This window comes from Pogona vitticeps, chromosome 3, assembly GCF_051106095.1.
Source record: "Pogona vitticeps strain Pit_001003342236 chromosome 3, PviZW2.1, whole genome shotgun sequence".
Taxonomy (NCBI): Eukaryota; Metazoa; Chordata; class Lepidosauria; order Squamata; family Agamidae; genus Pogona; species Pogona vitticeps.
In genome coordinates, this window is record NC_135785.1 from 191,472,027 (window position 1) to 191,488,432 (window position 16,406).

The 16,406-nt window shown below is 40.2% G+C and overlaps 1 protein-coding gene across 5 annotated transcripts in view; it reads left to right on the forward strand.

Moving 5' to 3' along the window:
* The window catches only part of IL1RAPL1 (interleukin 1 receptor accessory protein like 1), a 944,419-nt gene that overhangs the window by 886,117 nt on the left and 41,896 nt on the right, over positions 1 to 16,406 (forward strand). For all 5 annotated transcript variants that reach the window (XM_072994270.2, XM_072994271.2, XM_078390459.1 and 2 more), the window contains one exon: positions 12,712 to 12,844. In XM_072994270.2, coding sequence (XP_072850371.1) covers positions 12,712 to 12,844 — 133 coding nt within the window. The remainder of the gene's footprint in view (positions 1 to 12,711; positions 12,845 to 16,406) is intronic.

Consider the following 16,406-nt stretch of genomic DNA (forward strand, 5'->3'; position numbering starts at 1 on the left):
GTCCCAAATACGATGGCAGATATGAAACGAAGCCCATCCACTGTTTCTTCAGAGACTTTGGGTAAACGCTCGCCTTACATGCATCAGCTTTAATTGTAGTGAGCCATATGGCATAAAACAAAGGGGAAAATTGAAAGTACTTGATGAGGATGGGTTTTGTTTCACATTTCCAGTAACACATTTAAAGTTTATGGCAATGTATTCTAATCAGAAGGGAATTCTCATGGATCAAGTTGGCAATGATCCTGGGCATACTTTGCTTTTTTTTTTCTAGAGTACTAAAAACAAAACAAACTAGCAAAAAAAAACACCCTTTACTCAGCTGCCCTAGCATTTTGCTGCAACAGCTCATTCGTTCTTAGGATTTCTTTTGAGGATGTAGCCAAGGCAGGGTATTGTAGCACCTGTAGCCACGAGTAGAAATGTGGTTGAATCAATCCCTGTTGTAGTGCCAACATGCACTTCTAACAGGGAGCCTCTTGGCTCTATCTCTGCTTGCTTGTCAAGAGTTGAAAGACACCCTTTATTTTAACTGGGATCTTTATTTCCTTTTAGTTCTGTCTGTTTTATCTTTTGGGATGGAGTGGATATTGTTTCTTTGGTTACCTTAATTTTCATCTGGCACTTCTGGATATTTCATTTTTAACTGGAAGGCAGCACAGAAGGATTTTGAAATAAATAAATCAAGACTCGTTTCAGGGTAAAAAATGTTAAATTTTGCTGTACTTTTCAGATAGTAGAGGAAATGAAGAGGAGTCTCCAACAGATGGATTCAGTTATGGCCACATTTGCTAATATAAATGTGGATCTTAGGTCTTAGTGTGAATACACACAAAATAGCCAAAATCAATGAACAAGTCTGCCCAGATCATGAGTTACATCACACTTTTCAGGAACTCCTTCAGTTTAGGTATAGAATGGTCTTCCTGTGCTATCCCCTCTCGGGCTTCAGAATTCAAAATATATGAACAAAACATATGAACAAGTTTGGTCCCAAAGGTGATCAAACTCATGGGTCAAATAGCCCTGAGGAAGAGATCTTGGGAATTGCTATTTACCATAGACATAGGGCATTCACTAATTCTCTAACTTACATGTACAAATTGTCATCCAAATGCAAAACAAATCAACTTGAGAAAGTGAACTGAATCAACTTGTCCAAGACTCCCTGAACTTTAACAGCTCCATTCCCTGCTCAGTAGGTGAAAGAGACTGGATGGTTGAATATCAGGTCAGAATCACCCTACTTGCCCACAAAGTAAGCAACAAAGATCATACTGAAGGACAGGAATGGGATGGTAGATGGGAACTGCAACAATGGGAACTTGCCTCATACACATATGTGGACTGGATTTGCCAAATAAACTGATGAGTGCAAGCCCCTTCTCTGCTACCCATATATTTTCTTGCAACTTCTTTCCATTGATATCTTTCCCCTAATTGAAGTGTGGCAGAGAGCCTGGGAATAAGTCCAGCTGGCAGTGGGAAAGGATTGCAGAATATAATTTGCAGGTGGGAAGCAGTTAAGCCTCCCTCCCTCCCGTACCGTTAACTGACAAACACATTTTTGGATAACACATCTTTGCCAAGGCAACCTGAAGTTTTGCCCTTCACTTAGTTTTTGACAGCTGAAGCATTCCTGCAGCCCTTATTTTTGCAGGCTAGCTTTTTTTAAAAAAAACAAAATTAATTTTCCATTTTCTTCAGCCTCAGAAGAAAAAAAAACTGCAGAGAATGTGAAGAAGCGTGTGGGAGGGAAAGGTTTAAACTGTCAGACTTGACAGGGCCATTTTACACAACGTAGTCTTGCCATTAGAACTTAATATCCACCTTGTCTTAATATCTGTGTAGTGTGACTCATCCATTTGAATTATTACATTATAATTTTCTATACCATTTAGATTTTCTCTGCTTTTTTTTGTCCCCATTAAAAATGGGCTATGTAGGTTAGACCTCAGTGAGATAGTCCCAATACACCAATCCTTGGAAAAAGCCCTTTGAGGTTTTATTTAAACTACAGTTTTGTCTTGATATATACTGCTAATTGTCACTGCTGCCAAAAGAAACAGACATCATTCTGCGACAAATCTTCACAAAGAAAAGATGAACATGGATGTCATTGCAAGATGTTTGAACATGTATGACTAATGATGGAAATCTAATTTAAGTTGCCCATGTAAAATTATTTTTGACTGAGGCACAAAACACTATTTGCTAATTTCAACAAGCAGGTTATTCGAATACTGATTATTATTATATTTTTAATTAGAGCTCATACCTTGAGCAATTTCTTTGGATTTAAAAATAAATGGGTTGGTACTTAGAAAGAGAGGCACCGTCCTCTAGTGGAATAAAGGAGCCACTGCACAAGCTGTTGAAAATGCCCAACACTTCACTAATTAGAAGAAGACAACACTGAAACCAAATGTTGTCACTACTGATGCCAGCTTCAAGGGAGTAGCTCTGAAGCTCGAAGGCCCTCCTCACATTCTGTTCAATTTGAAACCAGACCACGTAACAAGAAAGGAGATAGGAGAGAGGGTTTTTGATTCATTCGTCTGGCTGAATCTAATCAGCTTGAACCAAAAGTAGCATCTTTACAATAGAATATTCTGTTCAGATGATTAACCCCACAATAAATGTATAAATAAATACATTACAGTTACCTTGACAATTTCATTTCCTGAGTACTACACTCAAAATATTTACTATAAATTTATTCAGGTGAGTTATAATATCATCTTAAAACCTATGGATAACCTGTAATTCATTATTAATCTCTTTTCAGCATTTTTTTTTCTTTTTGGAGGAGGGAGCCTTGAATTTGCTTTAAGATAACTAGGTTTGCTTAAATGTTTTCTGACCTTGTCTGAAGATGTTGGTTGGGAAATGGAATTGGAAGCATCTACTGTGGAGTATTGGAGAAAACAAGAGATTTCATGTAGTGAAGCAGTGACTTACACAGGAGAGAGAGACTGAGAACACCTTTATTACAAATAGAAAGCTAACATCTGTACAAGAATGTAAATGGATAGTTGGAATTGTGTCTAAATGAATGTGAATAAAGTTATTCACAGGGGATATAATGTGCCCAGTGATTGTCTAAATGGCACAATTTTCAGACCAGATGCTGAAGATTCACTAGAAAATACAGTTTGCAAAAAGCAGTAAGTTGCTTAAGGCTTTCTGTGAATTACCTGCCATTTACCAATCTGAGGTCACCTCAAAAATTGACTACAGCATAAAAGTGAATGTGCTGGGTTTCAAGAGCCACAGGGCACAAAGGGGCCCAAAGGTTGTCAAGAAGAATGCCTGACAAACAGAATGCCTGTATACACACTGTATACAGATATTTTAGCTGGGTACTTCCCATAATCCATAGGCGATTAGGAGTTCTGTTTCAGTTGCCTTTTCAGTGCAATTGTGTTAGCTTTGGGCAATCCTAAAGAGTGGGCATGTTTTTGCCAACAAGCTAAGGCAGTCTAATGGAGCGACTTCTTTGGAAATAACATTTGCTTTTTATTGCATTACAGTGCAAATTAATCAAATTTGCATTATCTGAACCTAAAAATGGACTGAGTCATCAGTTTGCTATCAACATCTATATATTTCTAAAGTTGACAACACGTTTAATTTAAAAAGTGGATATAATTGTCTGTACATTTCGAACTGCACGGAATAAAATCTGAAGAATTCACATCGATTTGTAAAAATGTGTATAGAAATGCATGCATTTGAAAAATACACATGAAATGCTTTATTTGATTGAAAAATTATTTCTAAAGTATGTTCATTTGTAGAAGTACACAAACATGCACACATTAAAAAAACATTTTAACATGTGTATGTTTCTAAATGTGTACCAGAATCCATATGGACTTTGATGCAGGCAAAATAGTATCTGATGTAGAGAGGAACTTTAAACTGAAAACCTTATATCAAGTTGTAAGTGAAAACTAAGGCCATGAGCGAGATTAGTGGATGAAATTCTGTTGCTTAGTACAGTAAGTTTCAACTAGTGTTGGCCCATTGGATCAGTGGGAATTTGGTGAGTCTACTCCTCCATAGATTCCACTGATTTAATAGATCTACTCTAGTTTCAACTTACAACACAAATGCAACAGACTTTCATGCAATGAAACTACTGAGTAAAATTATGGATTTGGCTGTCCCTCATGCAATTTAGCTACTATTTCCACACATTCTTCACATCTTCAAATGATATAAGGAACTCCATAGAAAGAGTGAAATAAGAGCCAGTTAGCCAATGCAGAAAGATTAATGAAGGACCAAAATACAGGCGCACTAACACACCGACACCTATACCTATTGCTGAAGTGAAATGTAGTGAGAAGTATCTCTTGCCACTGTTACTTCCACAGTTCCAGCCGTTAAACAAATGCATTTTGCTGCCCACATCCCTTTTAACACCCATGCAATATATCTTCTAATTTTCAGCCCCTCTCCCCTGTATATGTGTGCAATCCTTCTCCCTGTGCGTTTGGGTTTCTGTCGCAAACAGAATCAAAGGGGCTGTGCGAAGGAAGAGGAAAGCTGCGCAGTGAGGCAGAGTCTCATGCACACAGCTGTGTGTTTTAGAGAAAACATTGCACCTGTGCAAAAACTACTAGTTGAGACCTAGTGTCAGAAATCCTGAGATGGTTATTGTAACAATTTACAGATTTCTCTTGTTTAAAAAAAAGCCAAGATGGCTGCCCTAAGCCCAAACCAGTTCTAAACTTTCTCTCTCCAAACATGCACAATTAAACCTAAGCTAGAAATGAGAGCTGAAATTTTCCTATCTGGTCCTAAAGGGTGACAGAAGCAAAATTAAATTGTTCATATAGTTTGTCAAGTATTCCCCATGAGCTGCCTCACCTACAGAAGGAGAACAAATCAACACATGCTTCATGATTTGTGCAATTTGCACAAAATATGTTCCTTTGTGATGCTAAGCACATGCATGTAAACAGAGAGAGAGAGAGCAAGTACAAAAACAAGATAGTTCAGAAAGACTCAAACAACCCATCCAGTACTACTACTTTTAATAGCCCATTTAACAAGGTAGCTTTTATTGTAGTTTGTAATTTTGTACATTTACAGAGATGCACAAAAATCAGTTCCTGAAAAGGACAGACTCTGTCAGAGATAGCCATTCCCTGGAAAGTCCCCTCTCTTGGGGAGGAGATACTGTTTTTGCACATTTTTATTATTTAGTGTGGTGAGATTCAATCAAGTTTGCACCTCAAAATTGATTAGATCAATGCACTGAAAAGCAAACATTCTTCTTAAATGAGATGAGCTACTCCCTTTCCTGTTAGCTCAAAGTAAGTGACAAGGACATCAGTAACTGCAGAAGCAAATAGTCAGAGAAATCCTGCTTGCATGACCCATCACTGACCTTCTCAATAGTTTATTGTTAAACTCAGACAGACTGGAAAGTATAGATTATACAGCAGCCACAGCCTTGGTATAAATTTATAGCAGAACACCTGGCATATTAATGGCCCTTGCTCAGCAGTAATCTATACAGTACTGCTCAGAGGTGGCACTTCTCTAATTTATCTTCCATGTGTAAATATTTCATGTTGAACAGAAACTTTGAATCCTGTGTTTTAAATATGTTAAATATTTCATTCAACAGAGGGAATTCCCTAAAATTTAACGAGAAGAATTCTGATTACTGGAATTGTTCTATTGTTTTAGAAGTTTGTCTTTTGAGCATTTCCTCCCTTTTTCCTGTTGACCCTGAATTTTTATAACCCCTAATGGGATCCACTACATGCAAGGGCCATCTTACTATTGTGTTCTCATTCTGGCCAAAGAAGCTCCGGTTATTACAGTTCAGGACCCCCTGAACATTATGTTGATTTAGAAGTAAAGTGAGCTATTTCAGAAAGGATTGATCAGAATTCATGAGCAAGTAGAAAATTCTACCCTTCCTCCTTCCTCTTTTCTCACATGGAAAAGGGCATGTTGAAGACATGGTTTTCTATGTAAGATGATGACATCATTTTGTGTTGTCAAGTTGAGTTATGGCAACCTTAATACAGTTTTCAAGGTATGTGAAATGTTCAAAGGGTGGTTACAACTGCCACCAGTCAATGTATTTTCATGAACAAGCAGGAATTTGAATCCAGGTCTCCTATCTGACACTCTACCCATTACACCATACTAGCTATGTCTTCATAGGATGGTATACTACACTATATGGAGAACGTTTCCTCATGACTGGGAACCCTGATTGTGTGGAGACACTCCACACATAGTTTTTCACCTCAGAATGTCTCTCTTTCCATGAAGAAAGCAACAGCTAGATGGGCAGGGCTGGAATTCTGTCCCCAGTCTAATGTTCAGATCAATGTTCTTTGAATACCTGAAAAGATTTTACAGATATCACTGATCTAGCTGAATCTATACACTGATTAGATTTCTTAAACCAAAAGGCACTAGATAGAGAGAACATCAAATATAAATGATGAAAATGTCTGTGTGATTGCCAGTGTACTGTAGTGGACAGAGTGATGGACTAGGACTCAGGAGAACTGGGTTTGAATCCCACTCCTTACAGTAAGTATCCCACTTAGGGTAACTATAAATCGGTTCGGACTTCATGACACAGAATTAATTAACTTAAATTACCTACTTTGAATATGCCATCAGAACCAGTTAATGGCTCAGGGAGACAGGCAGAATGTAAGGAAAGCAAGAATAGATGTGTATTTTATGAGATAAGAAATCTAGCAATATTTTTAATTTGTGTCTTTCAGCAATGCATACAGAAAACTCCTTGCTTCTCCTTTTGACACATTAGAATAAATTATTCTGTGTGCTAGGGTGGAGTTTGGTATTAATTACAGTGGTGCCTCACTTTACGATTGCCCCGTTTAACGACGAAACCGCATTACAATGAACTTTTCGTGATCGCTTTTGCGATCGCAAAAAGATGTTTCCTATGGGGGAATTTCGCTTTGCGATGATCAGTTCCCTGCTTCGGGAACCGATTCTTCGCAAAACGACGATTTTCCAACAGCTGATCTGTGGTTTCAAAATGACCGCATGGTGAACAAAATGCCCCCCGCTGTTTCTGGGACGGATTCCTCGCTGCACAGGCAGCGAAAATGGCCGCCCTATGGAGGATCTTCGCTGGACGGTGAGTTTACAGCCCTTTGGAGTGCATTAAACGGGTTTTAATGTGTTTCAATGGGTTTTTTCTTTTTGCATTACGACGTTTTCATTCTACAGTGATTTCGCTGGAGCAAATTAACGTGGTAATGCGAGGCACCACTGTATTAGAATTAATGTGATAATTTCAGATTTCTCACTTTTTTGACCAGACCAAAAGAAAGCTCTCGAAATCTAAAGTTTAGAAAATAACATCTGAAAGGTAACATTAGAGGGATTTACTTGATACAAACATTAGATGACATACATTCTGCAAAGGGCATATGTCACCCCACTTCCCAAAAGGAAAAGCACCTGTACTTCCTTTTTCAAAGTTAGATTTATATTCAGTATGCCAATCCTGACCCTATCAATATACTTTGACAACAACACTCACAAACCTTTGTTAACACAGCTAAGTCTCCAAGATTAGCAGGAACCCCAAGGTTGAGAAACAATGCTTTAAAAAGAGTCACTTGACAATAGACCGGTTCAACCTGTTTAGCAAAACAGAATAAGAAGCCTTTGTGAATAAATAAAACTCTTGAACTGTCCTAATTCCTGTTGCACCGAAATCAGTTTTGGTAAAGAATCAGAGGTGTGGAAAAATCCAGCTTCAATCTCCAAAGGATGTTTTCAAAAATACTGTTATATGAGGCAAAATCACAAACCAGCAGCCCCCTGTGCAAGATGAAGCTGGGATGACTTGCATGGGAACTAATGGGGGAATCTGATAGGAACTGATGATAGCTCAGTGGTTTAGGCATCTGACTGTGGAGCCAGAGGTTGGGAGTTTGATTCCGCACTGGGCCTCCTTGATAGTGACTGGACTTGATAATCCAAAGGGTCCTTTCCAGCTCTGCAGTTCTAAGATTATGTTATTGTGTACCATGTGCATGCCTATATCATCATGTTTATTAAAGGTGGATGCTACAAAAAGCTCATCAATGAGCATGGGCCCAGCATTCTTCAGTGGAATAAAGGCCGCCTGAAAATATTTCTGGGGCAATCCTTGTACAGTGGACCCTCTACTTAAGGAATTAATCCATATTGGAATGGTGGCTGCAAGTCGAAAAGTCTGTAAGTCGAATCTCCATTGACCTATAATGCATTGAAAACCGATTAATCCCATAACCAGTGGTTTTTATTTTATTTTTATTCCATTTTGGTTTTTTTCTGGTTTGTAAGTCGATTCTCTGGCTTCAAGTCGAATCTAAATTTTGCAGCCAGAGAAGTCTGTAACTCGAAAAGTCTGTAAGTCGAGCCATCTGTAAGTCGAGGGTCCACTGTATTGGATGTAAAACTCAGGTCCTAATTAGATGGGGAAACAATTTAATACTATTTAGTGGCGGGGGGAGGAGTTGGTGGCAAAGCAACATATATTGCCAGGCCCCCCTATCAAAAATAGTGATGTACAGTATGTGTGGGTTATTTTGAATGTTGCTACTGATAACAACAACAACAACAACAACAACAACAACAACAACAACAACAACAACAACAACAACAACAACAACAACAACAACAACAACAACAACAACAACAACAGGGTCTGAGATGATAGACAGTGGAACAGTTTACAGATAGGCTAACAGCAGTGATAGATAAAACTCTTGAACTGTCCTGAACTGAGGCGGTAGTACTAGTAGAGTACAGGAGTGCAGCCTGTTGCAGAATAGTCCCAATAAAAAACAAACAAGTCCAGGCACAGCACTGCAACATGGTGAGGAAGTGTGGCCATCAACTAAGTGAGGTATTTAAGGAGTGGTTGCTTGACAATAGGCCCAATAGTGATTCAAACTAGGTCTCCTAAGTCCTGGTCCATTACTCTATCCACTAAACCACACTGGATACCCATTACTGCTTCTACTATTACTGATGATGATGATAGTGATAGTAGTAGTAGTAGTAGTAGTAGTAGTAGTAGTAGTAGTAGCAGCAGCAGCAGCAGCAGCCGCAGCAACAACAACAACAACAACAATACATTTAATGACAGCAGCAACAATACAAATCCATTAAGTTTGTTGAACATGACAGAGCCCATTATCGGGCCTATTTTGTGGTAATACAGCTGGCAAAACAGCAATATTTCTCCAGCTGTATTGCTTCCTCAGAATGTCATCCAGCAGAGCTGTTTTGGGTGGTCTGGGATCTTCTTCAACTGGGAAATCCAGTGGAGGTCCTGGACTGTTCATCAGCTCGCTGTGATGAGTTTGCCATTCATTTTGAGGGAAAAATCACTCAGATTTGCAGTGGGTTGAACTCCACCATTAGTGCAGAATCAAAGGATGTATCCAGTTTGCCGTGCTTAGGTCAAGTATTAATGGATGAGTTTCAGTTGTTGAGACCCGAGGATATGGACAGGGTGCTTGGATCTGTCCATTATACCATCACTCCGCTCGACCCTTGCCCATCCTGGCTAATTGGAAGATCAGCCAGGGGGGTTCGCACCTGGGTCCAGGAGGCCGTGAACGCCTCTTTGAGAGAGGGAGTGGTCCCTACCGCCTTGAAAGAGGTGGTAATTCAGCCACTCCTAAAAAAAGTCTAACCTGGACCCAAGGATGGTGGTTAACTACAGACCAGTTGCGAACCTCCCTTAGTTGGGCAAAGAGTTGGAGCGGGTTGTGGCTGGGCAACTATGGGTGCTGCTGGATGAAACGGATTTTCAGGATCCATTTCAATTGGGTTTCAGGCTGGGTTTTGGTACAGAGACTGCCTTGGTCGCCCTGTATGCTGACCTTTGCCGGGAGAGAGACAGAGGGAGTGTGACCCTGTTGATACTCCTGGACTTCTCAGCGGCTTTCGACACCATCGACCATGGTGTCCTTTTGGATAGGTTGGCTGGGTTGGGAGTTGGGGATCACCGCTTTACAGTGGTTCTGCTCCTTCCTTGCTGACCATGTCCAGATGGTGGTTCTGGGACACAGTTGCTCTGCCCCATGGCATTTATGTCATGGGGTTCCTCAGGGCTCGATACTGTCCCCCATGTTGTTTAACATCCACATGAAACCGCTGGGAGAGGTCATCAGGAGGTTTGGGCCGAGGAGTCAGCAATATGCTGATGATACTCAGCTCTACCTCTCATTTTTCACCAATCCATGTGAGGTGGTTTCTGTGCTGAACTCATGTCATTTGGACCTGATAATGGACTGGATGAGGGTTAATAAATTGAAACTCAATCCAGACAAGACGGAAGTGCTGTTAGTGGGTGCTTCGCCAGACAGGCTGGAGGGCCATTTCCCTGCCCTGAATGGGGTTGCACTCCCCCTAACGCACAGGGTCCACAGCCTGGGGTGCTCCTGGACCCCAGTCTAACTCTGGAAGTCCAGATGGACTCAGTAGCCAGGGGCGCCTTCTTTCAGCTGCGGAAATTATACCAGCTATGGCCTTACCTGGACGAGCAGAGTCTCATGACAGTTACACACACAGTGGTAACATCTCACATAGATTATTGCAATGCACTCTACGTAGGGCTGCCTTTGAAAATGGTCCGGCGACTGCAACTGATCCAGAATCGAGCTGCACGGCTGGTGAGTGGTGGTGCCACTAAGGAACACATCAAGCCGATTCTGTATAAGTTACATTGGCTACCAGTTGCTGCCTGGGCCTAATTCAAAGTGCTTGTTTTGACATATAAAGCCCTAAACGGCTTGGGCCCAGGATACCTGAAGGACCACCTCCTTCCATATGAGCCTACCCGGCAGTTAAGATCTAGCCAGGGGGCCCTTTTGAAAGAGCCGTCCCTTAAGGAGGAAAGAGAGATGGCTTGTAGACAAAGGGCCTTTTTGGCAGCTGCCCCCAGACTATGGAACTCCCTCCCAACTGAGATTTGTCTGGCGCCGACACTGATGACATTTCAGCGCCAGGTCAAAACCTTCCTGTTCCAGGAGGCTTTTAATTGAAATAATATCAACTGTGAGTCCTGATGGCAATTGTACAGTATATATTTTAATTGTTTTATCTTTTTGACTGTATTTAAATTGTTGTAAGCCGCCCAGAGACCTTTGGGTAGTGGATGCCGCATATACGTTAAATAAATAAATAAATAAATAAATAAATAAATAAATAAATAAATAAATAAATAAATAAATAAATAAATACATACATACATACATACATACATACATACATACATACATACATACATACATACATACATACATACATACATACATACATAAGTTAGTAATTCCAAATGACATAGCCATAGTGTGCATCCAGTATTGTTTTCATGTATTTCACAAAAAGCCCAGGAAACCAGATATTTTTATATGTGCAGGATACAAAAGTACAGTTTGCTTAGGTCTTAATGCATGCTGCCTCACCACAAATAAACTATTAAGAATGAACCATTCTTCACATGAGCCACCCCTCCCCTCCCACATCATTTTTAACTTTAAAAAAAGTTATAAATGCCCTCACACATTGTGTACTGTGTGGGACCCAGACCTTACAAAATACTCTACCGCTGGGGCTAAGGAGCCAAAGAAGCTTTTATTGTATTCGTGAAGGCTTTCACGGCCGGGATCTAATGGTTGTTGTGGGTTTTTTGGGCTCTTTGGCTGTGTTCTGAAGGTTGTTCTTCCTGACATTTCGCCAGTCTCTGTGGCCGGCATCTTCAGAGGACAGCACTCTGTGCTCTCCTCTGAAGTGCTGTCCTCTGAAGATGCCGGCCACAGAGACTGGCGAAACGTTAGGAAGAACAACCTTCAGCACACAACCAAAGAGCCTGAAAACCCCACAACAACAAAGCTTTTATTCTTTCAAAAATGGAGGGGGGTATGAAGGCAAGGGGTTGCATTATGTGGGCACAGTTTGACTCTTGGGACCAATGTGGAATGCTGTCTAATTTGTACTGCTGGTCAGTCTCCTCCATGCTAAAACAATGATTTTTCCAGGGATCATATTACATAACCACAATGTGATACTTGATGTGACTGAAGTACACTGTGGCACTATTCACCAAAGCTAGCTCACAGGCTGACCCTTCTTGTTCTGCTCCCTCTGCAAATGTTCTTTATAGTATCATCCTATTTTCAGTAAGGTCAAAACATGGCTTGTAGATCATTTTCGGCATATTAGGAGTACCTGTTACAGCAACAAGCATAATTACTGGTGGCAAATAAGCTTTGAGTCTCTAGCAGTACTAGACAATAGTATTTAAAATTATTGTGTAAGGGTCAATGTTCAGGGCAGGATTTTAAGGTTCTGTGGATTAGATTGTTTGGATTTGGGCAATGGGGAATGTGCATAAATGATATTTTAAACAAAGAACATATACAATCTTTCTGTGTACATCCATTATGAAAGAAATGGACTCCTCTTTTCTCTTGTAACTGATTGGTCTATTCCATCCACTCACTGAAAATGTTTCTGGTAGTAGTTTGAACATCACTGGGTCACAAATTGTTTCTAAATGGTCATGAATGTTAAGGGTAAGTAATGCTTTGTTGGGTTTTTATGAGAGAGCCCTACTTAGCTGTTGATAAAGAAACATTTTTGCCAGCTCTGGAATAACATATTTTCCTTATTAATTCACTTCAACAGGCCACTCTGCTAATCTTACCTGTCGAGCATTTTTCGGATACAGCGGAGAAGTCAGCCCTTTAATGTACTGGATGAAAGGCGAGAAGTTTATTGAGGATTTGGATGAAAGTCGGGTTTGGGAAAGTGATATCAGGTAAAAGGAGGACATTGTATATATTTTGTCAAGTCTAATCTCTCATTCACCGTAATGAATACAACACTATGTAGAGAAAGCAATAGACCTTAATAGAGTGTATTAAATCACCAGAGGCCTGCTTTTCTGAGGGGTGAGCACTGAGATTGGCTTCAGAAATGTATTCTGTGACATGTGCACAATTATTTCTCAAACCACTGGTTCAATAATTTGCTTTTTAATGAAAGAAATGGATTCTGAGCAAAAGGAGCTACTCAAATAATTAAAATACCAGCCAAAATTACAAAGTGTTTTCTGCAAATTACTGTGATAATGCAGTCATTTCCCAATCCTGGTATAAAACCTATGAGCAGGCAACACCAGGCACTGAACAATGATGTAATCTTTCTACAAATAGTTCCAAGACCTTCCACTCATTCCTCCCCCGTTTTTATGCTTTCCTGCCTGCCACTATTACAAGTGCATTTGCTAATATCCCAAGGGCACATATGTAAAATAAGGAGTCTAGGCTTTCAAGAATTCTAATAATGGTGGAGATTATTTGGAACATCTCAGTGAGCTGAAGTGAGCTCGTTTGCAGAGATTTCCACAAATGAAGAGAAAAAGGAATCCTAAAATATTTTGCTTCCAAATATGTTTTCTTTCCAAATCATACAGATATTAATGAGTCCTTCATAGAAAACCACTTTAAATTTTACCTTTGCCAGAGGCAGATTTACCCTCTCTCCTCAGGACAGGCTACAGTCTCTTCAACTGGAAGCTGGTTTCTAAGGCTATCTCCAAGGTCTTGAATACAAACCTTCCTTAGAAGATCATATCTCTTCTCAGTGGGCTTTAGGCCGCAGCTCAAGGCTGACCTGCCCCTTACAGCAAGGATGAAGCAACCAGCTTCAGGCAGCACCATGACAAAGAAGGCATGAATTTACATAGGAATGACATAGCAAGACTTAAAGCCTCTGGCTTTAGCAGGATTTTGGAATGCCATTTGGGCTCCACTTCAGGCAAAAACTATTACATTGCATTGCTCAAACTTGATCATATCCCAGGTTTCTTTAGTTTCCCTGTTAAATGTAGGATTTCTGCAGTACGATTTTTCTCAGGTCTAAAGCCTTTTGTGCAATGAGGAATTGTTCCATTACTTTCATTAGATGGTTACATATCATATCATGGCTTTATAAAGATACAAGTGTGAGAGTGGACTGAAGTTTTTTGTGTTTCTGGGTTGATTATCATGTTTCAAAATAGCAATCACTCATGCCTTTATCTAAATTTTTAGAATCCTGAAACAAGACAATTATCCAAACAATCATGGAGCCTCTTCTTTGTTACTGTGTCAAAATGTTTTATCTGTCCTATGCAGGTATGATTCAGTCTTGCCATTTTTTTTTGTAGATACCAATAGCTTTTTATAATAAATGGCCTCCAGTTCCTTGTTTCTTTCAAGTTTAAGCTCTAATTTCTTGTGGCAATTTTCATATTTGCCATTAATGAGGAGTGGATGGACTATTTGATTTAGTGAAATTAGTAGGTCATTGGTCATGGGTTTGGTCATTATTCGTCGCTGTCATTCAGTCATGTCCGACTCTTCATGCCCCAAAGACCAGAGCACGCCAGGCCCTCCTATCTTCCACTGCTTCCCGGAGTTGTGTCAAATTCATGTTGGTAGCTTTGATGACACTGTCCAGCCATCTCATCCTCTGTCGTCCCCTTCTCCTCTTGCCTTCACACTTTCCCAACATCAGGGTCTTTTTCAGGGAGTCTTCTCTTCTCATGAGATGGCCAAAGTACTGGAGCCTCAGCTTCAGGATCTGTCCTTCCAGTGAGCACTCAGGGTTGATGTGTTCATGCTGGAGTCTAAAGAGAAGAGAAGAAAACTGTACATGGAATTAGCAAGGCAGATGGTGTTGTATGAATCCCCCTTTTCCTCCTGAAATCAATTATGATTTTTTTCAAGGAATAACATCCCCAGTCATTTATCTAAGGCAGGTATTGGGAGACCTCCTTGAAGTGGAAAATCATTTAAATATCATTATGAACTATGAACAAATGAAGTGGGGGTATCTAATTTAAAATAACAGCTAAATGGACAAATAGTTTGAAGTGGGGTAAGCTAGCTTCCTACATTTCCATGATATTCATAGAATTTTTAAAAAAATGTAAAAAAAGACAGACTATGAGGGAGGGGGAACTTAGCTTCATTACTGAGCGGTTGGTATGCTACTCAGTAGTGGAGGTGTTTGATACATAAAATGTAATTATTTTGTTGATGTTAGAAGAGAATTCACTGCTACTACATTAATAAATGATACGGTATATTACTCAGGCCACGTGTATAACCTGATTAAAATAGATCTACAAGAAAAACAAAGGCTTTCTCTATAAAGCGTAATATCTTGTACATGTTGAGATTAAATAAGGCCGGTATCCTATTGTCCCTTTGATGGTGACCCAAGGGACATAGGAAGGATTCGATTTTTCCCCAAATTTGAAAGCAGAGCCACATCTCACAGGTCCTGCTTCCTCACACCTTTTCACCATTGTTTCTTTTTTGATATTTCAACTCCAGTATCTGATAGGGAGGAAACTGGAGGCTGGAGATGTGGGCAGAGGAGGTGGAGGTCTGGATACTCAATACACAAAGCCTTCTTGGCATGTGTCCTGCCCCCTTCCAAGATGTGAAATATTTTCTTAGGCTACCTTTTCCCCCAGCCTTGCTTACTATAGAATGGAAATAGATTGTATAAGCAAAATCATGAGGCAACGTGTAGCAAATTGATATGTAAGTGAAAAAACGAAGAGTTAAGATAGTTTATTTAAATGCTTTTGCTTCTCCATATCAGAGCTTGGAAAGCTAGTTTTAAGAAGCATGAACATAGTGGCATGTGAATGCCATCTGAGCATTGGTACACAATACTCTGAATCCCAGAGCATCATTCTATCACTCCTCTGGGCCTGATCACACAAGGCAAATGTTCCACATGTCTAACAATACTTTCCATACGTCTGGTGCATTGAATCACAATCAGATGTTATATGTACCTAGGCAAGTGTTCCCGTTTTAATGTTGCCAGTTCATTTCTTCCTATTTGAAATATTATGTCTGGCTACCCTGTGGAATTGATTTACTTTCTGTCTTGTTACCTGGGGCAGTGCAGCCCCTTATTTTATATATATATTAAATAAAAAGATATAAAGACTCTAACCTATTCTCTCTCTGGCCAGGGGTACCTGGCCCTATCCCTGCATCAAGCCCCACAGGGTGGCCATGTGTTTTTGTAGTGGTGCTTTGGTCCTGGCCACTCTCCCTTCTCCTTTTCACACCCCCTCTCCACTAGCAAAGGCTGGGCATTACCCCCACTGCCCTGCACCAAGCCCCAAGGGGTAGGCATGCTTCTTTCCAGTGGTGTCTTGGTCCTGGCCACTCTTCCTTCTCTGTTTTCCCCAGCAGGAATGATGTTCACATAAGCAATACTGGTAAAGAATGTTCCGAGACGTCATCACAACAAAATAACACAACAGTCTCAGCAAGGTGGAAAGAAACTGCAGTTATAGGACTGGCTGG